Genomic DNA, 22,789 nt, shown 5'->3' on the forward strand with positions numbered 1-22,789 from the left:
GACGGAAACCAAATCGGAGCTCAAACAAACAAACCGTGGAAGAAACAGCAAGCTGGCAACTCACATCAGACTTGTTCGGGAACTGCACTGGACATGTCCGGTAGGCACAACCACAGAAAACCTGCTGAACAGAGCACAGTCTACGAATACCGAACACGTCTGATATGTTGAACAGCACAGAGCGACTTTAGGAAAAAATCCAAAACCCTAACAAATGGTGTCGAAAAATTATGAAATTGTAACCACAGCTTCTAGACACCTTTAGGTAGGTCTCTGCAAAATTTTAGCTCCAAACTCGAAAGTTTTATATACCGGACACGTCCAAAATTAATACTGGACGCGTCTGATATTTTCGAGCAGTTCTCGGAAAAATTGATTCAACACCTAAAACTCGATCAAATCAACTCGGAATGACTTGAAACTTTGCAGAGGGTATCATCACCGAGTTGGTAGGCTACTCCTAGAAGATATCACCCAAGACAAAGCCAATCAAATAGAAATCAAGAAATTGTGATGAAACCTAGTTTTTCCACCCTAGAACTTGATTCGCCCCGATCTATGAACTCGTGAGGAATTGGATGATTTCCTTCGGTGGAAAGATTCAACTCACATCCTAGTTCATCTCAAATCAATCGGCTCGAATTGAAACGCCCCAAAACTCAAGATTCAAGCAAGAACGTGAGAGGGGAAAAAAATAAAAAACAAGAACACCAAGAACAAGAACGTGAATCACAAAATCTGCTCAAACCATAAACCCCAGAGGGCGCGAGGAGGTTAGGGCCTCCATTCCCGATAAAAAAACACAGGTTCAATACACAGGTAAAGTGGCTAGAACATCTGTGGACCTCTAACCAAGAAACCCTAAGGAGCAGGAGGAGCTAAGGAGAGGAAGAAGGAAAATGCAAAAAGGTGAGACAGATGGGGGCAACCTCATCCTATTTAACAGGGCTATAACACAATCCCAGTTTTGCCCTTAAGTGTTTTTAATCGAACCACTTAACCCTAGGGCATTATGGTCCAACTATTCTCCAGTCGATCGGACGGCTCCGCTTCCTACACATATTTGCTTCGCCTCGACGCAACCTCTGTGATTCCGCCACGTGCCGCCCCGTTCCTCCTCAGAACCTCCGCCCGGGTTTTGAGGCCCAAACCCGTAAACAGTCCGTCGATGGTTTTGAGGCCCAAACCATCAAACCGACCGCAAGTAGTGTACTCCATACGCATCGCCCGCCGCTCACGTGTGTCACCACCGTCCTCAACTGGGGGGCGCCAAGTCCTCCTGAGCCTCGCTCGACTCGCACGTCCGCTGTCTTGACTCAGTCAACACGGTCACTCCTATGTACACTTGCGCTTGTCGATGTCCCCAGATGTCAGCCACCGCGGCTAGCCAGCCGGCCTCCTGGTCCCTCGGTCCAAGCCGCATGTCCGTCCTTCACCGCTCCTGGTCCATCGGCACGTCACGTCCTCCTTGACCTTCACCTTGCTGTCACTACCGCCTCCGAGCTCCACACCCGCACACCACAAACCAAGAGACATGTCGCACAATCTAACTCATGCCGTGGTTAGGTCACACACTCAACCTGGACCATGATTCACTTTGACAATCACTCATCACAAATCGAACCACAAGGGTACTTATCAACCTTGTGTTCGCAGTAAGTAGAGGCTGCCTTAGTTGGGGCTCTATGCTCCAAGTAGCGGTAGCTGCTTTAGTTAGATCCCCCTGGTTATGTGACCTGACGAAAGGCACGCACACGAACGCCAACCAAGTTTTATATGAACGAAATATTCAAAAGCGCAGGGACAGGGTGCGTTCTGTTTCGACGATGGAAAAAGGGGGTCACATAGAGAGAGCCAACCCACGGAACCTGAATTGGAAATGGTGGGGGCCTGCATTCAGCCAGAGCCACACGTCCATAGTGAAAAGGATGGCTGGATACAGCATGCCCATGGTGACATGCATGCATGCAGGTGGGTCCGCCCCTCACACACCGATGGCAGATGGCAGAAGGCAGATGCCCTGCTCGTCTTGTTATTTTGGCGTCCGGGGGCGTTACGCCCTATGGAAAAGCTGCGAGGGAGCTGCGCTGTGGGGGCATCACCTAAACAGCCCGGCCCCAGCACAGATTCGAGAGAGAGAGGAAGGGGAGATAGAGCCACCACTTCAGGAGATCCAATGGCATTGGCATGGACCAGGACCACTGCAGGACGACTTTGATAAATAAAATAGGGACGCTACGTCTCAAAGACTAAAGATTTCATTTAATGATAAATTAGATAGAAAATATAGATATTGTACATTTAAATTCAATTATTAGGATTCCAACATCAGTATTTATCGAACAAAATATGATGAAAAAAATAAAAATCAACGATTTTCAGTTTCCACTCATTTTGAAAAGTAGAAAGCCAACGGCTAAAAGTAGGATCTAAAGTGCTTTCAAAACTATACTACATGAAAGCAAGTGCTTCTAAAGAAGTAGCTTCAGGTTTCATCTCTCATCTATTTGGTTAATTTTCTACTTTTTGTAAGAGCCAAGAGACAGCAAGATAGGCACCAGGCATGAACAGGTAGCGGTCGCGCGATTCTAGCAGGCATGGCCGCCTTGATCTATACGTGGGGCACGGTGAGGTGGTATGCCCAGGCGATCGCTGTCAAAGCCTGCAGGGGAGAACAGGGATTTTTTTCTAACCCTAAGGGATTGTTTGGATACACATAATCCATGTGTATTGGAGTTGTTTGGTGTATAATTTAAACTAAATTCTACACCGGTCCACCACAACACACATAGGTTGGGGTGGATACATAGACATCCAAACAAGGACTAAATAAACTCTGACGTTCTTGAATCAAGACAAACTTAGGCCTTTGCTAGCACTAAATATTGCTTTTTTAAAAAAAATAATAATAATAAAAACTGAATTTTTATCTTCTAAAAAGTCATCCTAATTTATTTTAATAAAATAACAAAAAGTATGAAAATATTTATCTTCATCTAGAAATATTTTTTTTATTCCCATCGTCAATTGGTACCATATTTTACGTTATTTGATTTGAATCAATGTAGACTCCTAACACATGCTTTTCTACCCAGAAGAAGGGCATCTCGCTCACGTAAAACGTCTATGACGCGCAGCGCTGCCATACGTAGAAAGCAAGTAGCATACGGCCCTACGCGTTGGCAGGAGAGGCAGAGGCCAGCAGTAGTGATCATATCCCTTGCTGTGGGGGTTTTAGAGTGGGGTGCGGGGTAGACGGACCGGCCATAGGAGAGGGAGCGCGTGCTGGCTGTGAAAGCGGCGCAGCTCTCCGTCGGCCGCGCGCGGTTGTCTCGGGCTATCCACTCCGGCCCGCCGTGCGGGAGCGCGTGCTGGCCGCGGAAGCAGGCGGCGCAACCATCGCTACGTCGGACGCGCGCGGTCGTCTCCGCCACTCCCCTCCGACCGGCCGTCGGTCACGCACAATCGTCTCGGCTCCAGCTCTCCGCTCCGACCGGTATCTCTCCGTCAGCCACACGCGTTCGTCTCCGATCCGGTCCTCCGCTCTGGTCGGCTCTCGGCTGTGCAAGCACACGCAGCCCAACCCTCCGTCGGCCCACGCACGGTCACCACATAAAGATCTTTTCTAAAAAACAAAAGGAAGATAGCTAAAGCCTACGCTACACCTTCGGTCCATCACGGGCAGTAGTCGAAGGCTCCGGGGGCTTCGAGGCCTCAGCAGCCGGAGAAGGTGCCTTCGGAGCAGCCGAAGGGGCAGCGGCAAATGTCGCGACCCGAGTACGCCTCGAGGAGCTTCTTTCTTCTGCAGCTCCTGCACATACACAATCAAATAAGAAACAAGCAAAGCAAAGCAACACTAAACAAGAAAGCATACTAGTATGTCAGAATCGAAACAAACTCAGCCCGCCTAGCCTCCGCCATGGAACGGGCCTCCGCCCGACCGAACTTCACCCAGAATGACATCATGAAATGGCGAATCAATCTCCGCACCTCACGGTTGCGTACCTAAAGAAGGATCAATATCAATGTTCATTCAGTAAAATTGAGAAATGGCATATGAAGAAACTGTTGTGGCCTTAACTACCGTTACCAGAATTTTGCACGGTTCTCAGCTGGAGTGTAGAACACAGTTTGGGCAGGGACACCGCATTCTCCACCGGAGTCGAGATTCCCGTAGAATGAACCAGTGCCAGACCAATCCCTCTCATGGTTACCACTGCAAAAATTCCTCTTCTTGTTAACAGTGTATAGGAATATGTGAGAGGAACACAAGAGAGTATCGAACTGGAACACTCAGCTGACCTTCCAATCAGGTATGGCACGGTTGAAGCAATTGGTTCAATCACATTTTTCACCTCATTTGAAACACAAGCACACAGCCCGTTTATCGCGGCGATAAGACTTAGGGTCTATTCGGTTACTTCTGAATGGACACCTGGAAAGATTCCTAGCCAGAACGATTGTTTAATTTATATAACATTGATCAGCGAAAATAATTCTTGGTCTCATTCCTGGTAAATGGCACTTCTTCTGTCCTTCTAAACGGCATTCTTGGTAAACCATTTTCTTGCAAAAGAGGTGTGAGACAAGGAGATCCCCTCTCCCCTCTCCTCTTTGTCCTAGCTGCTGATTTGCTCCAAACCATCATCAACAAAGCATGGAATTCTGGCACTCTGAAGCATCCTATTTCTAATGACTTTAAGGAGCATTTTCCCATTGTCCAGTATGCAGATGACATCTTGCTCATTTTACCAGCAGATGCAATGCAATTATACACTCTGAAAGGCCTACTCAGATGTTTTTCGGATTCTACAGGGTTACATGTTAACTTGAAAAAGAGTTTTTTGGTCAGACATTTGGCTGTGCAGTAGGAAACCTGCCTTTCACTTATCTGGGATTGGCCCTGGTACTACCAAACCAACAGTCCTTTGATGTCTAAAATGGAAAGAAGGCTATCTGGGTAAGCAAATTTCTATCGTATCAAGGGAGACTAACTTTAGTTAACTCTGTTTTCTCTGCCCTCCCCACTTTTTATATGTGCAACCTCCTAATTCCACATACAATCATCCAACAAATTGATAAATTCAGAAAACATTACTTGTGGAGTAAAGGTGACATTAACAGGAGAGGCACCTGTCTGGCTGCTTGGGATCCAGCCTGCAGACCCAAGGAAGAAGGAGGACTTGGCATTATCAACATGAAAAACCAAAACATAGCCTTTCTTATGAAATTTCTTGATAAGTTCTATAATCATGCAGAGATACCCTAGGTCAAAGTTACTTGGATGAAGCTGTATTGTAATGACAACACCCCTCCTCATATCAGAAACCCAAGTGGTTCATTTTGGTGAAAAGATATTATAAAGCTATTTGGAAAATTTAAAACTTTTGCAGTCTGTCATGTTAACTTTGGTGCTTCTATTTCACTGTGGCAAGACAATTGGACAGGCCAGCCTCTTGAGATCAGCTCTCCTCATAACTGCTCTCCTTCACTAGAAAGCCAAAGTGCTCAGATAAATTCTTTACTGACAATGAGCCCAACAGAGTGTTTTTCCTCCCACTGTCTATTCAAGCTTCAGATCAGCTTAGTGCTTTACAAGGAGTTATCTCCTCCAGTAACAGGAATCACACACTGAATGATACTTGGACATACAGCTGGGGCTCTACATATTCTTCAAAGAGATCTTATTCTTTCCTCCAAGGCACCATAGAGGCTTCTCTTCTTTTCACTTGGATCTAGAAATCAGGTAATCTGGGCAAACATAAGTTCTTTGCTTGGCTTCTAATCAAAGATAGACTCAACACAAGAAATCTCTTAAGAAGGAAAAATATGTTTTTGGAAGACTATTCATGTGTCTTATGCAGCACCAACTCTGAAGAAACCAGCTTTCACCCTTTCTTTGAATGTCCTTTTAGCTCTGCCTGCTGGAATTCGATTGGCATTCACTGGGCTTTAACTATGTAGCCATTGGACATGATCATCCAAGCTAGAACAGCGTTTGGTAAGCATATATTCAGAGAGATTTTCATCTCTGCCTGTTGGATGATTTGGAATGCTAGAAATGGGATTATTTTTGACAACAGAGCCTGCTCTCTATCTGACTGGAGAGTAGCTCTCAAGGAGGATCTTGGCTTGGTGTGTATCAAGGCCAAAAATAGCATTTCAGAACCCCTTTGATTGTGGAGGGAGAACCATTTGTAACTTTAACTTTTTCTTTTTCTTTGGGCTTTGGAAGCTCTGTTGAAAGGTCCTAAATGGCTACATGGGGTGAATAGCCTAAATAAAATTTCTACAACAACACTTGAGATAAGTAGTTAGTCAAATAAATGGCAAAAACGAGTTTTGCGCTAGCACTAACTTGGATTGTAAGCCACCTACCCAATTCTACTTTCTATGATCACTAGTAATTCACACAAGCCTAAGTTGCTAACAAACACCTAGGTGATCAAGCTAATGAAAGTAAGAGTAACAAGTAAATCACTGTCTAGAGATACCTAACACAAGCTCTATGTATACAAATGCACAATGATGTACAAGAAAGATAAAATGGTATACCGACATGTCAAGTGATCAACAAGTGAATACCATAAATACCAAGAGATAATTAAGACAATGATTTATCCTGAGGTTCACTTGCTTGCCGGCAAGCTACGTCCTCGTTGTGGCGATACACTCACTTGGAGGTTCACATGCTAATTGGCATCGCACGCCAAACCCTCGATAAGGTGCCGCACAACCAACACAAGATGAGGATCCACAAGCCACGAGCAATTCATTAGAGTACCTTTTGACTCTCCGCCAGGGATAAGGTTAAGAACCCCTCACAATCACCACGATCGGAGCCGAAGACAATCATCTTCTTCCACTCGACGATCCTCACTGTACCAAGTCGTCTAGGTGGCGGCAACCACCAAGAGTAACAAGAGAAATCCATAGCAAAACACAATCACCAAGTGCCTCTAGATGCAAACACTTATGCAACACACTTGGATTCACTCTCGATCTCACACAAATGATGAATCAATGATAGAGATAAGTAGGAGGGCTTTGGCTAAGCTCACAAGGTTGCTATGTCAGTGCAAATGGCCAAGAGAATGAGCTAGAGCCAGCCACACGCCTTATATAGACCCTCCAAACAAATAGAGCCGTTGGCTCTCTATTCACAGATTTGTCGGGGTAACTGGACGCACCGGTCAGGTTGACCGGACGCACAGCCTAGCGTCCGATGCACGGATCAGCACCACGTGTCCCTTTGCTATGAATGTCAGCCGCGCGATCCCAACAGCTAGTCTGCTTCGCGCCACATATTAAGTTGCGACCGGACGCACCACAGCAACTGACCGGACGTGGAACACTAGAGTCCGGTCGACTCCAGTAAGGCACCAGAGAGGTTTTTTTGTGACCAGACGCGTCCGATCAACGTTGACCGGATGCACACTATAGTTCGGTCCTTCTTGACTCAACTCCTCTCTCTGTGTCATCGTACATCAGCAATAACCGGACACACCACCTCAGCGTCCGATGCTTAACCCTATCAGAGTCCGGTCACTAAGACCGAGACTGTGCTGCTATGCTCCTATTGACCGGACGCTCATCTCAGTCCGGTCACTATGTGACCGGCGTTCGGTCACTGTTTCATAGTGACTTTCAGCTCTATCACTTCATCCTTGCTCTAGTGTGCTAACCACCATGTGTATCACCTTGTGCACGTGTGTTAGAATGTTTTCACAAATATTTTCAAGGGTGTTAGCTATCCACTAGATCCTAAATGCATATGCAATAAGTAGAGGTATCTAGTGGCACTTTGACAACCGTATTTCGATACAAGCTTCGCTCCTCTTAATAGTACGGCTATCTATCCTAAATATGATCACACTCACTAAGTGTCTTGATCACAAAAAATAAAATGGCTCCAACCAATTATACCTTTGCCTTGAGCCTTTAGTTTTTCTCTTTCTTCTTTTCCAATTTCCGAGCACTTGATCACTTGTGGACACACCATCTCCTTGATCATCATATTTTCTCATCACTTGAAATGTACCACCTATCTCATAATCACTTAGATAGACTAGGTTAGCACATAGGGTTTCATCAATTTACCAAAACCAAACTAGAGTTTTCACCTGTAAACTGTACATTTGTACATTTGTATTCTTTCTGTACATATTAATAGATAAGGCAAAAAAATATGTAGGGATCTTCCCTGCTGGTTCTTCAAAAAAATTATTGGTCTCATTCCGCACTAACCGTGTGAAGCTAAGGGATGAGGGGTTTGGTACGGAGATGCATGATTCATCTTCGCTTACACCATCCGTGTGTTCTTCGGCTAATAGTTGAAGTTTATTTGTTCTGAGAGAAAAACATTGTTCCATGACTGATAAGCCAGGCAGATAAGTTCAAGCGGACAGGGGCTCGAAGGTGGGCGGGCTGGTTGCCCGCCTCTGTTATTCGGTGGCCAGGCAGCGGCCCAGCAACCGCCTCGGTTAATAGATTAACCGAGGCGGTCGCCTTAAAGCATCCGCCTCGGTTAATCAAAATTAACTGAGGCGGACGCTTTAGGATACTCACCTCCGTTAATGATTAACTAAGGCGGTTGCCTTAAAGCATCAGCCTTGGTTAATCGACATTAACCGAGGCGGTCTCTTAAGGTTGTCCGCCTCGGTTAATCCATTTTCGGAGGCAGGTGTACTATCAAGCCCGTCTGTGTTAATGTGGCCCGATTAGAGAAGCTCACCACAGCCCAAAACTAAGGTCGCAGTATATAACCCCAACGAAACCGTTGCCCTCACCCCCTCACTCTCATTCTCACCGTCACCACTCAGAAAACGGCGGCGCCCTCTCCCTCACCCTCTCAGGCTCCCTCTCCCTCACCTCTCTCTTAGCCGCGGACAACCGCCGTCCCGGGCGGCCTCGGTGTGCTGCTCGCAGGCCTTGCTCTGGCGTGCGGCGTAGGTAGGTCTGTCCATCCAGACACCCTTCAACAAAGTGTTTCCGATCACTACACCACAACACCAAGTTTGGCGATCTCAGGTGTGAGAGAGAAGGGGAATCTCGGGTGTGAGAGAGAAGGGGAATCGGTGGAGAGCTGTGTTAGGCGGTGGCTAGGACTGGGAGTGGCTTGGGGTGACTAGGGTTAGGCGACGATTGGGCTGTGTATTAAGTGGATTGCGATGTGCAGTTTGGACGGGCCTTCCGGAATTAGAGGCGGGAGTTGGATGTTTCACCAAAAAATAGTGGGTGTCCGATACTAATTTGTTTTTTATTTACCAAATATTATTTTGTAAGTAACGTGGTTACTGTGCTATGATTGGTTTGCAAATATTTTACTGAAAAATAATAAATCAGTTCTAAGTTTTTTAAACTCTTACACGTCAAATTTTTTCATATGAATTCATTTGAACAGTTTAAATTTTTTAATTTCAAAACTTGAGACCTTCAAAAAAAAAGTTTTGTTATTTTTGTAAATTCATTTTGAACCTAAAGTTTTAAACCCTTTTGAAATCCAAAAAAAGTTTGAATTCATTTGATCAATTTGAGGTTTCAAAAATAATCACTTTCCAAACATATTTTTCAAACTTACAAAATTTACTTTGGAACTTGACTTTACACGTGAATCCCACCAGTCCAGCTAGGACATTTAACTTATGTGTGAGTCCCACCAGTCTAATTAGGACGTGGCTGTGGCAGGGTGTTTTAAAAAAAATTGGGAGAGGGACCGGGCGGGCGGGAGTTGGGAGAGTATGATGGAGAGGGACAAAAGGCAGCGCTGCCTGGATTTTAGATCTGGGAAAAGAAAATGGTCTAGGGTTCCTCACTGTATTGTGGGCCAGGCTAAAAATTTGCGCGCGAACTCAATGTAAGCGGGCGCGTGAGCTCGATGTAAGCTGGCGCGAGCTTAATGTAAACCGGGTGTGCGAGCTAGGTGGGGGCCACAGTACACTTCCTTTTAGCAACAGATAGTGCAACGTTAAATATGATTACCTGCAGCGACAGACAATGAATCGTTAAATGAGGAATTAGCGACACATCATCTGTGAGTTATCTTTAGCGTCATATCATCCATTGATGAATATAATTTTTAACGTCAGATTCTGACCGTGATGCAGTGTTATGGTGTAGTGGATAGACAATAGGGTGGTGTCGGGATAGGATAGATATGGAGAAAAGAGTGATATTATGACGAGGAAAGACGTGGTCTGATGGAACCGAGTTCCAAAGACAAGCGATTTGAATATATACTATCTAAAGTAAATCCCAATAGGATGACTAGGACAGCTTCTGTACAGTACAATATACTCCCTCCATCGAATAAATATGTCTATAGAGTTGTCTTAAGTCGACCTTTTAAACTTTGACTGAAGTTTTAGAAAAAAACCCATCAAGATCTATGACATCAAATTAGTATCGTTAGATATACCACAAAATGTATTTTTATAATATGCTCACTTTATGCCACAGATGTTGTTACTCTTTTCTATAAAGTTAGTCAAATTTAAAATCGTTTGATTTTTACGGATTCTAGAAATTGATTTATTTAGGGACTGGGGGAGTAACTAACTAATTAATTTTTCATGTAATGTAACAAAAATGGTAATTTAGAATTAGGGTTAAGCAGTAGTAGATCAATAGAGAAATAGAGACAAAGAAATGATTTCTTGTGCAAGAAGCTAGGTCGCCATGGATACAAGAGAAAGAAAGAGAGGTTCGATGAAGAATTATTCCCGAAAAAAACTATCAATTGAAAATATGGTTTCTATGTTTTAGTGTGTGTCTATTATTGCACACGCTTTGTCTATTTTACGTGCAAACTGACCATGTGACACTTAAAAGCCATTATTGGAAATAATAAATATTAATTTAACACGGTTTAGCATTGTGAGGAAACGACAAATTCGTCTCTCCTTTAGCACTTAACAACGTCCACGGCTCACGGCAAAATGACGGTAGTATAGGCATGGTCAAATTGGAACTTAGATTAAGTTTCATTGTGTCCCTCTGTATATGTGAGGGACCTCAATTTAGCTTTATTTTATTTTAATAATCACATACATGTGCGATATTTTTTTCTGCGATGAACATACTCCTACATGTGTAATAATATAGATGCTCATATACGTTTGGATGGGGATGATAGGGATAAGCAAAGGGAAATGGATTGGGATAAAAGGAGAAGGTATGAGATGGGTATGCTAGTCTTTATCTCCCTATCCCTATCTTTGTTTCCCCTTATCTAAATATGGGATTAAATCTATCCCACCTCTTATTTTCCCTATCCCAGCCCCCATTTCCCATTTCCCAAACACAGTTTGATTACTTTTTATATAGTGTGATATATACACAGATGGGATTACATAGATGAGGATTATATTTTATATTCTAGTTACTTTCGGTAATGATGAAAGGAGTTAATTTACATTTAGGTTAGTTTTAGGCCCCATGGATGGATAACGTTGGACGTTTATATGAAGTCCCTCGAACGTGGCGTTTGGCCACACACACACCCCACGCAGACGCACTCATTCTCCTGGTTGGTTGATGAAGAGGTCCTAGCGTAACTCGTAACGTCTGGCTCCATGCATGCAGAGTAGCTGCTACGATGCAAGACGCCAAGACAGGTTATCCTTATCCGTAAATTTGTAAATAGGCTTTTACAGGCTATATGGTAATCCACAAAAAATAAATTCATTTACAGGGACAACCCACACATTGCACCCCTACTAGTTGCAGGTGCAGTGTCCGAGTCTACCACTACCGTAGAAATGTTTTTTTAAAAGCATTCTACCTATGCGACTCTAGAAATCAGCAATTTCTTAAGGTGGGGTGGACATTCAGCCGCTTCTAGAAATCGTTTTTTTTAATTTTAAAACCAGACAAGAAAATGATAAAAAAATTGATTAAATCTAGGAAAAGCCCATCAACCAACCCCTCGCAACATGTCATGAGTAGCCTCATAAATTGCTTACTTAGAGCAACTCCAAGAGACTATGTAAAAATAGTTTCCAAAATTGTATGATTTATCCATTATCTAAATCTAAAATAGAAAACCCTCAAAAAATGGTAGAGTACTGCAACAATGAAAATTAAGGAATAGCAGCTTGCTAATTTTAGACAATTGGATGGACAGTCTGTTGGAGTCCTATTTCACACCAAATTCTCCAAATTAGAAGACATGATGGGAAATAGCAACTCTATTGGAGTTGCTCTAAGCAACCGCATCTAAAAATAGCATTTATAGTGATCTTAAGCAACCACATTTAAAAATGGCATTTATAGTGATAATTACTTAAGGTATCTGCCTCTACAATTACCTCTATTTTTAGAGACGGCTGTCTAATACCACTGTACCACCCCCACAAACACACACACACCACCATCACCACACACGCACACACATCCACACACACACTGTACCGGTCACTATTTCTAACAGAGCCTATACAGTAAAAAATGAGGCGTCGGCAAAAATCATTTTTTTAGCAATGCAATAAATTTACTCCAGTTGGAAGAATTTTTATAGTTAGTTATCGAGTTGGAGTTTGCAGCGCCAAACATACCTGTAAACATTGTTTTCTAGAGCATCGACAATAAACACCCAGAAAATCAGTAAAGATTCCTTTAACTAACTAGATTTGACAGGGTATCAAGCGACAACATCACATAACTATACCAAAGCATCACATAGTGTATCAACACATGTCCCTACAGAGTCCGGAGCTTGATCAAACGGCTAATGTGCTACGGGGGCAATTGTCGATGGAGCAGGCCATAATGTCACGGTAGTCGCGCGAGATTGTGAAATGATCATACACATTGCCATCACGGCTCTTCTTGTACTCAAACAATAGGAACGAGTTGTTGATGGCTGTCAGCTTTCCGAACCCAAAGTCAGAGTCCCTGAAGAAGCTCCAATATGGCACATTGTTTCTGAATGTAGAGAGGCTCGCCCCACCGCCACCAACAGTGACATGGGTTGTCGCGTTGAATCGCCCGCTATAGTGGTTAGATCCATCCTGGGCACATCGGTTCTGCAAATAGAGAAACTGTCATGCTAATGATTTTGTACAGTAAGTTGCTACTCAAGAGTACTTTTGACTGTACCAAATCCGGCAAATGAGTTCCTTCTCATCTAACTTTTTTTTAACGACAGGTAAGATAACTGCCTATTATATGAATTGATAAGGAATCAAACTGGCCTAAAATGGATGGTACAAATCTGACTAGGACAAAGGGGGCAACAGGATTACTGGCAGGATGGTGGAAATTAATATACTACCAAACTTCTGCAATATACACCCTGTTCGCTTATGCTGAAATTTGGCTTATGCTGAAATGTTGTGAGAGGAAAACAATGTTCCATGGCTGAAAAGTAGTTCAGAATAAGCTCAAGCGAACAGGGGGATAGTTTCTGAAACAGAAGTACAAGTTCAATCTTGCCTGATAGATGGGGCAGGTGCGCTCATAGCTGTGAATGTGACCGAAAACCGCTAAATCGACCTTGTACTTCTGCCAAAGATCTTGGAGCCCTTCTCGGCCCATCGGCTCCCCATATGAACCCATCATGATCTCATACCAGCCACCTGATGAGTACCCAAGAACCCGGTGTGCGAGGAAGATGAGCCATGGTTGCTTCTGCCTGTCGACTGACGACAAGCAATGCTCGATGAACTTATATTGATCGGTTCCTGGCCTCCAGTCCTCTTCAGTGTTAGCTATGCAGAATCTGAACATGCCATAATCTGTCGAGTACCTAGAGGTCACAATAGTTTCAGCCATAGTAGATGTAGAATTTAACTTAAACAAATGATGGTTCTGGGTTTATGCGGTAATTACCAGGATTTCGCCCGGTTCTCGGCAGGTACATAGAACATAGTCTGAGTAGGAACACCACATTCGCCACCGGAATCGTTGTATCCATAGAATGATCCGGTGTCAGGCCAATCTCTCTCATGATTACCACTGAAATTAAGAAGAGTTATCACATATTTACCATCATCACATAATTAAGATAGCGTAGTTATTCTTGAAAGTTCCTGAAAAATGAACTGAACTGAAACTGACATGCCAATCATGTAAGGCACAGTTGAAGCAATCGGTTCTATCTGCTCTGTGAACTGATCCCACTGCGACAGATATCCATTAGCATATGAAAGATCTCCAATGTGGATGACCATGTCAATGTTCTCCAGATCCTTAATGATCTGTTTGGTTGTATTCAGAGAAGCTTGCTCGTAGTTACCGTACTCATCCGACCCATCTATTTCTGCCTGAACGAACGAGTAAATGTGAGTCAAAGACTGAACCAAACTGTAAGAAAAATCTACAATCATCAACAGCACACCTTTCCCATGTCCCCAAAGATTACAACACGTTGCAAAGATTCTTGCCCGGGAAAAGGTGATGCACGGAAGCTGTAAGACTTGCTCCAGATGTGAGTACCATCTGACAGCCTGTGACCAAACCTGTAAGTGTACCTGTAGCATGAACAGAAAGAAACAAACGTTGCCTTTCTCTGTAATAACCTAGTATGCAATGTCCCAAGATCCAAAGAATCAGTTTAGATGCATACAAGGCATCAGGCCACAACTCCTTCAGGAAACTTGTATGAATATAACCTGGATCGCGCCATCCGACTGTCCGTGCTGGTGAACCTGCAGTCAGTGTTTCAGAAAAAAAATGTAAACATGCTATGTTAATCGGTACATGTACATACAAGAAACTTATTGCAAAGTGAAAGGCAAGTTGACAAAAGGCCCACAGCAACACAGCAAGCAAGGTGCCAAAGCAGGATCGAAGGCGGTTCAATGGAATCCTCATTTACATTGTATGGAACTTGTGGAAGGAGAGGAATAGGAGGATCTTCGAAAACGAACACAAAACGGTACAGCAGATGGCCTCATTGACAAAAGAGGATATCATGTAAAGACGCAGGGCTGTATCCTTTGATGGGTAAACACCATTAGCGGTGCGACATGCTTGTCCTCGGTCCTAGGACCGTAGTGTTTGGCGCCAGGGGGTGCCTTCTGTAGATAAACTTCTTTATCCTTACTTAATTGAGCGGCAGAGCTCCTACCTTTTATTTCAAAAAAAAAGGCAAGTTGATATCATAAACCTACCACACATGCTGTTCCTTCCAAATGTCAATGTTCCAGCAGGAGAAAGAGTTCGATCTCTGCCTTTAGGGCCCCATTCCACAAAAGGCACTGCTTCCTTGATGCTGTATCCACTTGTCCAGGTGACCGTCATCTACCATGATATTAACAATAATCCAATCACTGAATCATAGAGAGATAGACGCCTTCAGAGACGTATCAAGAAATGCATTGGCTCTCAAGGAACCATCATCCATGCATTGCACCAGCAAATCAGAGGAAAAGAAATTGAAACTCACTTCATTCCAAGACTTCCCTTGCGCCAGCCGAGGGTAGACAGGCGCCTTTGGATTCGTAAACGTCACATTGTTTGAGACAGCAATCAGTTTGGGCTATACATTACAGTTTATTAAAAACAAATTGTCAGAAAATACCATCCAAATTATCGTATGGCCGTAGTTCATTAGACAAAATTAAAGTTGAGAACATGGGCTGAATTGAAGTCTTACAGCTGAGAAGCCTCCAGAGAAGAGCGCAAAGGCGAAGTCCGCTCTCTGGTTGATCAGCTGCAGCCTCAAGGATCCCTTCCCACTCTTATTATAGGCATCATTCGTGAAGTTTGCATACTGGAACTGCAGGTGAACCCACTCACCAAAATTCAGTCTCTGATGATCCATGTCATGTACGGTGCTAATGGAGTAGTAAGATGGAAGAGCAAGTAGTACTGAATACTGATGACCTTTATCGGTGCCGTGCACAAATAGGGTGGTTGGTCCATCCAGTTTTCAGGCTGGCAGGTTTCAGAGCTGAACATGTGAATGAAAAGGTGAAATGTCATCGTCTGAAGAAGGGACAGTACGGGTGTCATCAGTTGCAGAGCTCACCTGAAACCTGAAGGAGAGAAGACGCCGACCCAGTCGTCGTTGGAGGGGTTCGGATGCGAGAACTCGACGACCACCCAGTCACTGCTCTGACCCTGGAACACCACCAAGTGACCATGTCCCAAGCCGAGACACGCACGATCAGTAGCAAGCACGTTTTCAGTTCGAGGAAATGGGAGTGAGCAAGAGATAAGTGGTACTGAAGAAGAGAAGGTGAGGGACGCAGGAGCACCTTGAGGCCAAGAACCGTGGGGTGAGCATTGATGCTGGCCGAATCGACGAGAGCGGCCGTCGCCCTCTCGATGGCGATCCTCGACAGCGGCTGGTGGCCGGCGTGCAGCACGTCGGCGCAGCCCAGGATGTGTGCAAGAACCGCCCATAGCGCCACCAGGAGCCTCATTGCGTTTGCTATTTGCTATTGCTGGTGCACAAGTCGAGTCGGATCAATGAGGGGAACTGAAGATGAACAAAACAGGCTTCGTCTCGTATATATGTATGTATCTCTGGTGAAGGAAGCATTGCATGGACTGGCTGATCACCTCGAGAGTGCAGGGGAGTAAAGAAATGGGGATCAGCTTCAAGGGACAAACATTGGAAGCCGCCAGACCTGACCGGCATCTCAGCCAGCAAGTAGGCCAACAAGTGGGCTCCAAGACAAGGATGGTTCCACGAACCGGTTGGCCGAGAAACGAAAACCAAGAAACTCAAGAACATGGTTTTCGAAACCAAGACAAGAATAGAAATGGAGCTGATCGAGTACAAATAGAGCAAACACACGACAAAAATGAAGACATGTGAAAAATGCAACAGAGCAAACAACAAAAAGTTAACACGCCCACCGTGGGGCTCGAACCCACGACCACAAGGTTAAGAGCCTTGCGCTCTACCGACTGAGCTAGACGGGCTTGCTTAATACTGCCGCTAGTATAATTCTATTTTACTTTCTTTCTATAGGACAAACAGGGACAAATATACAGATTATGTGAGAAGATGAAAAATGAAACCCAGTACAAGAACAAAGCAGAAAAACCGTTGTTTAAAGTTTCAGCAATCCATACGACCGGTAGCAGAATTTCCAGCCTCAACAAGCACAAGAGTGCACAGATAAGCTTCTTTTTTTTTTTGCGAGGAAGAGCACACAGATAAGCTCTTTTAGTGCAATAAGCAACTAAGGCTCAGATCATCCCAATAGGGTGTACAAAATTTTACACAGAATTATACACAAGCACAATCCAATCAGGCATAAGATACCATGACCGTATGTACAAACGACCAGGCGGTGATTCCCTAGTAGCCCGGAAGGAAGCCTCTGGCAGCTGAGAACGTGAGAGAAAGCTAAGAAGCACTAGCGTTAGAACTGTCCTACAAAAGCCTAGATGCTATCTCCTGGAGCAAAGTCCTCTTCTGCGAGGCTGAGATAATGCCACTGTTCTCGGCGTTTTCCAAGATGTCGGCCATTACCGAAGCGGCATGACCGAGTGGTTCTTCGGAGACTCTCTTAAGCATGAAGGCCTGCACAAGAGAGGCATCGTTGTAGGCCAGGGAAGACAGGAAAAACGCGGATGCAGTTAAATGTATATAAACTAAAGGGAGAGAGGTGAACCTGGCTATGATGAGAAACCTCTATGGTGCCTGGCTCCTGGGACCATGGCTCTCCATCAACTTGAATTGGCATTGTAGTACTGATTTCAACCTTTATATGATGACCTTGGGCTAATCTTTTTGCACGAGAAAGCCCAACCTAGAGCAAGTTTAGCCATTATCCATTAATCGGTGGTTAATTATTTTATTATATCAGGTAACCAACACCATAGAGCCTAGAATGAGGAAGATTACTTCTTCCATACCTGCAGTCTTCCGAGATGCAGCATTCCTGTGAAGCTAACAACTTCCAGTTTCTTGTCATGCATGGACTGAGGGAGGTAAGTGTCAGAGACATCATCCTCGTTCTTCCAAAGGTCAACCCCTCCCATGTAGCTCCTGATATTGGCGACAAGGATACCTTCAGAGTCCTGCAAATCAAAGGAATAAAAAGTAAGGCCACATAGTTTTACTAGAAGATGCTTCTCCAATATGTTCAAAGGACATAAGAAGCCTGCAAAAGTTCCTTGAAGTGTAGTAACTATATTTCGTCATTAATGTGCATAACTAGGTTTCTTATGAATTCTTTCTTGCAGATATGCCAGTCAAAATAATGTGTTTACGCCAAAACGTAAAAAGAGCAGAGAAGAATAGTCACAATGCGATGCACTTGCCTGAGGAATATCAATTTTGGATCCATCTATCTCGAGCTTGACATCCCAAGGAAAACAATCAAATGTGTTATCCATAATGTTCTTTGCTCCCTCTCTTGCATACAGCACCTTGTTCATAAACTACAAAAATAGTTGTATCCTATTCAGGGATAAGAAAAAACTGTGTAACTAATACATAGAATGGTGCATGTGCAGAATAAACAGCGTGAAAAATTGTCAAGCATGGGAATATGATTACCATATGAAAGTTCAACTGTAGCAATTAGTAATGCAAACATGACTACATGAGTCTTCATAAAGTTATCAAAGAAAATAGATTATCAAGATTTGAGTAAAACCCATTTTCAGATTGCCAAAGCAGTGTATAAGATAGACCTATTCAACAATTTCAAACCAGCACTACTACATATTTTCAGATATATGTGCTACCAAACAGTAGTTAAAGCAATAGGAATATTTAATATTTCCAGCACTACTACCGAGTTTAAAAACATATATTTGTACATTTGATGTAATAATATCTATTATACTTTATACAGATATAATAATCAACAAACAATATGTACAGAAGTTAAAGCCCTCAAGCTTGTACATATTGCCTTATGCTACTCTGAACACTAAATTTTCATAGCATAATTCGTCCAAGAGAAACTGGGAAAATAAAGAACAATAGAGCATTGTCATCCTTGCAAAAGTGCAACACAAGTCCACCAACAAGTGCAAAGGAGTCAGGAAACATAGCAGGGAGTCAGGGTGCAAGCAAGCAGGTGTTACCTGGCTATAAAACCGTTCAGGGTTCTCTTCCCTCAGATTGTGTATATCTAAGGCAACCTTTGCATCACAGCCAACCCCTGAAAAAGCAAGAGTATTATGGTTATCTGATTATGCAGGAATCTACCAAAGAATCCTAGCAAAGAAATAGTTGCATGGACATACCAAAGTAGTTGTTCATAAATTTTGGTGGTGCCATAAGTTTCCCTTGGTTGTCCTTTATGGTGATCTTCCATCTGTCAAGAACAGTGACTGCTGCATGCTCTACATCTTGCAAAACTGAGAATAGACCTCCCCGCTTCTCAATAACACCAAGGCCACCACCCCAACATAAAACCCTCGCAAGATCATTACCAGTACCAGCTGGAAGTATGGCTACAGGAGGTGGAGTTTCAAACTTCTGTTTCTCAATGGCATCCAAAACCCATCCAGCAGTGCCATCTCCACCACATACAAGAACTCTGAAATGGGTTACCTTCCGAAATAAAGCTAAACCAACATCTGGACCTTGCTGTTTGCTCAACTCGAAAACCTAACGGAAATGAGTTAGTACCATAATAGAAAGTTGCTTCTAGTTATATCATCAAGAACCACCAGAACCAATAAAATGAATCAGTTTAAAAAGACAAGGTGGAGGATTAACTGAACTTAACTAAGCAACTTGAGCTAAACTTTACCGATACAAAAGGTTGTGCACAGAATAAAGTTTTGGATAAATCGAGTATAAGAGGATTTATTAAAGCTGCAGTCAGCCCTAAAGATATATAAGCCACACGATAACATTACTTGATTTGTGCTAAAAAACAAAAAAATATATATATAAAATAAAAAGGGGTGCTAGATGTGTCAAAAAACAGAGAAAATCTTCAAGGAAACTTACACAACTGAAAACTGGTTAAAGAGCTTGAAGCATACCAACCTGCACAGGATTAAGAAGAATCTGCAGGCGCTGTCTCAGTGAATCACCATTCTGGGCACCACTTCTCTTGTTAATGAAAACAAGAAGCGGCCTAGAATCAGAAGGCACATTGATAATTTCATACTTCTGATTGTTCTGTACATGAGAATTCTCACATTGTACAATTAATCTATTAGTTGTAGCTGCGTTATCTGGTACATGTTGCTTATCTTTCTCTGATTCAGAGCTTTGCTGTACCTCATTGAATTCGCCATTGGCCTGATCATCCCTCCTCTTTGCTGCGCTGTTTACTTCTTGTGAATCTCCTTCAACATCAGATGGTAGCTCAATAGCCCCAGAGCTATCTGAATCAGCAGAAGCACTACTCCTTTTGTACCTTTTACTACGAATCCGAATTCTCTCTCGGACAGTAGAAGCCAATTCATTAGCCCCATTTGTGATAGAACTCAAAATCCCAGCACCTGTCCAATGAAGCTCCTTAACACAAAGAGGTGATAATATCAACCGCTTCAGTGGTCCCAAGTCACAGATATCACCAGTTTCCTTGGCCAAGCTGCTGTGACAATCAACATGAACCAGCCTCTGACACCACATACAGTACCAAACCGGAGACCCCGCAAGGAAAGCCCCATTGCAAGATTCATCACAGTAGCAACAGAAAGAGTCTTCTTCAGAGTGATCCGCACTGTCGATCCATTGCACAGCCCACTGGTGAAGCACATGGTCCAAACCAGCCATAGATACACACTTGCAATCCTTGTGCGCATTCCCCGAGCAGCTCAGATGCGCGGCGGCGCCGCAGATATCGCACTGATGAATGGTCCCCCCAGAGTACTGAGGAGGTGAAACGGACTTCAAGCACACGCAGCATTTCAGGCCTTTACTGCGGGGGACAACTTCTTTCCTCCAGATGTGGGACGCAGCGGGCACCTTGTCCTTCCATTTCTTGTACCTCTTGGCCCTGGCCTTGATAGCCTTTATCAGGCTCAAGCTGATGTTCTTGTTCAACTGATTGACTGTGTAGTAAATTGTCACCGCACCAACAAATGTGAAAACAACAGTGGCGATTATCACAGACCAATACTCCGAGATGTATGCCGAGACGCCAACCCAGCTAGGATGCAGCATCTTGTGTGTCCCTGCACCAACCATCAGGTAAGGACACAATTCACTGAAACAAATTCAGTGTAGTGGTGGGGAGACCGATGGTTGTACAATACTAATAAGCAAAAAAATTTGTGTCTATCATCTAGACTCTAGTTATGATTCTCTAGTGCTGTATTGCTGTTAACTTTTCATTCCAAAGGGTTGTGACTTGGGAGTTCTGATTTCTGAACCTGTAAGCGCCCATTCAGCGGCTTGCCACTAAAACAAAAAAACAAAAAAAAAAAGTCAGAAATCCCACACGCAATACAACTTATTGAATCCTTGTACGCACAAAATGATCGAACGAAGGCCTCAGCCAGATACAGCCTCGAATGAACCAGCAAGTTGTGCACCAAATAATCCTCCTCGAAACCCTAATCGCTAATCTCATCGTAGCACTCGTAATGAACAGCCAAAAAGCAGGCAGAACTTGCTGTCTGTTGCATAAAACAAGCGGAGAGAGGGATCTTACGAGATCAGGGCACCCGGGGAGAGGATGCGGCTCGGGAATCGGAACCAACCCGCTCGTGCTCACATTGCGATCCTCGAACGGCCCGCTCGCTCGCCGTCGCTGCTGCGCTTTCCCCCTTCCCCTCCCTCCGCTCTCCCATTCGCTGCCGCAGGAAAGGCAAAAGCCGCGGAGCCTGTGGTAACAATAATAATTGATAAAAATAATAAAAATAATATAGTAATACTAAATTAATGGGGGGATTAGCGAGGTAATTGCGCCGGATGTGCGGGCTCGGATGTCTCGGGCCACGTCACGAGGGAGCGATCATGGCCGTTGAGGGAGGAACGGACGGAGGAGATTTGGAGGTCACACGTGGGGAGGGGAGCAGGTTTGATTCAGGCTGTATCGGGGGCCCACCTGCAGTGTGATGGGACGCCGACCTCGAGACGCTTCTCCATGGCGTGCTTGACGCGCCGACATTCGATGCTCGGGCTCAAAATTAAAATCAAACGAATTTTTATAATAATAAGTTATGTTCTAGAACATGGAATTGCTCTGAATTGATTTCATTATTAGACCATATTTTATTTCACGTCCTTGGCCGGACCAAAAATCTCTTCCAGAGCCCACCAGAATTATTTTTATAAATTCATTCTTTGAGAACAATAATTTCATCAATAAAAAATCAGAAAAATATGCTCCGCTCGCTCAATGAATATGCAGGATTTAACTTTCACCATTTCAAATGGCAAAAAAATTTCTTCCCGGCAATTTAGTTGGATGGATTTTTCTATTGTGCATAGTTGATCTTAAAAATTTACTCACTCCATCCAAAAATTTGCAACTATAAGAGTTATGCAACTCAAACTAGCCTAAGTTTGATCATTTTTTTAGTGAATGGTATTAATATTTATATCTCCAACTAGGTTTACTAAAAATATATTTTATAATTAATTTAATAATACTTATTTAGTATCAAATGCTAATATCTTTTTTACTCCCTCTGTCCCATAAAAAAAATCATTCTCGCTTACTTAAAAAAGTCAACTATCTTTAATTTTGACCATATATATAATAAAATATTAATATATATGATACATAATTAGTATCATCGATAGATCTTCGAATATATTTTTATTATAATTTTTTTTGGAGATATAAGTGTTGTTAATATTTTCTATAAATCTAGTCAAACTTAAAAAGTTTTACCAGCACGAATCCCATGGTTCCTAATGCAAATATACATAAGAGAAATGAAATATAAAAGTGGTTATGAT

General features: G+C 43.4%; 2 protein-coding genes and 1 non-coding gene across 5 annotated transcripts; all 3 read right to left on the reverse strand.

Annotated features, from left to right (window-relative positions):
- Positions 1-12,616: 12,616 nt before the first annotated feature.
- On the reverse strand, positions 12,617-16,481 carry LOC136532723 (probable inactive purple acid phosphatase 1). The gene is made up of 12 exons (XM_066525316.1): positions 16,203-16,481; positions 15,974-16,065; positions 15,829-15,895; positions 15,599-15,721; positions 15,389-15,481; positions 15,114-15,243; positions 14,567-14,648; positions 14,339-14,471; positions 14,059-14,264; positions 13,831-13,956; positions 13,435-13,747; positions 12,617-13,025 (listed from the first exon to the last, which is right to left on the reverse strand). Exons 1-12 carry the CDS (start codon positions 16,368-16,370, stop codon positions 12,720-12,722), a joined length of 1,839 nt encoding a protein of 612 aa, XP_066381413.1. The 5' UTR covers positions 16,371-16,481; the 3' UTR covers positions 12,617-12,719.
- Positions 16,482-16,802: 321 nt separating this feature from the next.
- On the reverse strand, positions 16,803-16,875 carry TRNAK-CUU (transfer RNA lysine (anticodon CUU)). Its single transcript has one exon. It is a non-coding gene; the product is annotated as a tRNA-Lys (tRNA).
- A 205-nt stretch (positions 16,876-17,080) lies between these two features.
- LOC136532722 (diacylglycerol kinase 1-like) lies at positions 17,081-21,679 on the reverse strand. Of its 3 annotated transcripts, XM_066525315.1 has the most exons (9): positions 21,534-21,679; positions 21,253-21,280; positions 19,916-21,054; positions 19,162-19,528; positions 19,000-19,076; positions 18,226-18,345; positions 17,818-17,982; positions 17,574-17,711; positions 17,081-17,482 (listed from the first exon to the last, which is right to left on the reverse strand). In XM_066525315.1, exons 3-9 carry the CDS (start codon positions 21,041-21,043, stop codon positions 17,333-17,335), a joined length of 2,145 nt encoding a protein of 714 aa, XP_066381412.1. In that variant the 5' UTR covers positions 21,044-21,054; positions 21,253-21,280; positions 21,534-21,679; the 3' UTR covers positions 17,081-17,332. The 3 variants fall into 3 exon arrangements, with proteins under 3 accessions (XP_066381412.1, XP_066381411.1, XP_066381410.1); XM_066525314.1 differs by lacking the exon at positions 21,253-21,280 and having other exon boundaries at positions 21,534-21,670; XM_066525313.1 differs by having other exon boundaries at positions 19,916-21,280; positions 21,534-21,653.
- Positions 21,680-22,789: the final 1,110 nt, after the last annotated feature.

This window comes from Miscanthus floridulus, unplaced genomic scaffold, assembly GCF_019320115.1.
Source record: "Miscanthus floridulus cultivar M001 unplaced genomic scaffold, ASM1932011v1 fs_698_1, whole genome shotgun sequence".
NCBI lineage: Eukaryota > Viridiplantae > Streptophyta > Magnoliopsida > Poales > Poaceae > Miscanthus > Miscanthus floridulus.

What these genes read in the sequence shown, in the direction of transcription:
- LOC136532723 (XM_066525316.1), bottom strand. Translation starts at nt 16,370, where the DNA reads ATGAGGCTCCTGGTGGCGCTATGGGCGGTTCTTGCACACATCCTGGGC. An exon ending in AAGGGAAGTCTTGGAATGAA is followed by an intron (nt 15,244 to 15,388) that starts GTGAGTTTCAAT and finishes ATATCATGGTAG; the next exon opens with ATGACGGTCACCTGGACAAG. An exon ending in GAGTTGTGGCCTGATGCCTT is followed by an intron (nt 14,472 to 14,566) that starts GTATGCATCTAA and finishes TTCATGCTACAG; the next exon opens with GTACACTTACAGGTTTGGTC.
- LOC136532722 (XM_066525313.1), bottom strand. Translation starts at nt 21,067, where the DNA reads ATGGTTGGTGCAGGGACACACAAGATGCTGCATCCTAGCTGGGTTGGC. An exon ending in CCAAAATTGATATTCCTCAG is followed by an intron (nt 17,983 to 18,225) that starts GCAAGTGCATCG and finishes TTTGATTTGCAG; the next exon opens with GACTCTGAAGGTATCCTTGT. An exon ending in AGGTTTCTCATCATAGCCAG is followed by an intron (nt 17,483 to 17,573) that starts GTTCACCTCTCT and finishes TCTCTTGTGCAG; the next exon opens with GCCTTCATGCTTAAGAGAGT.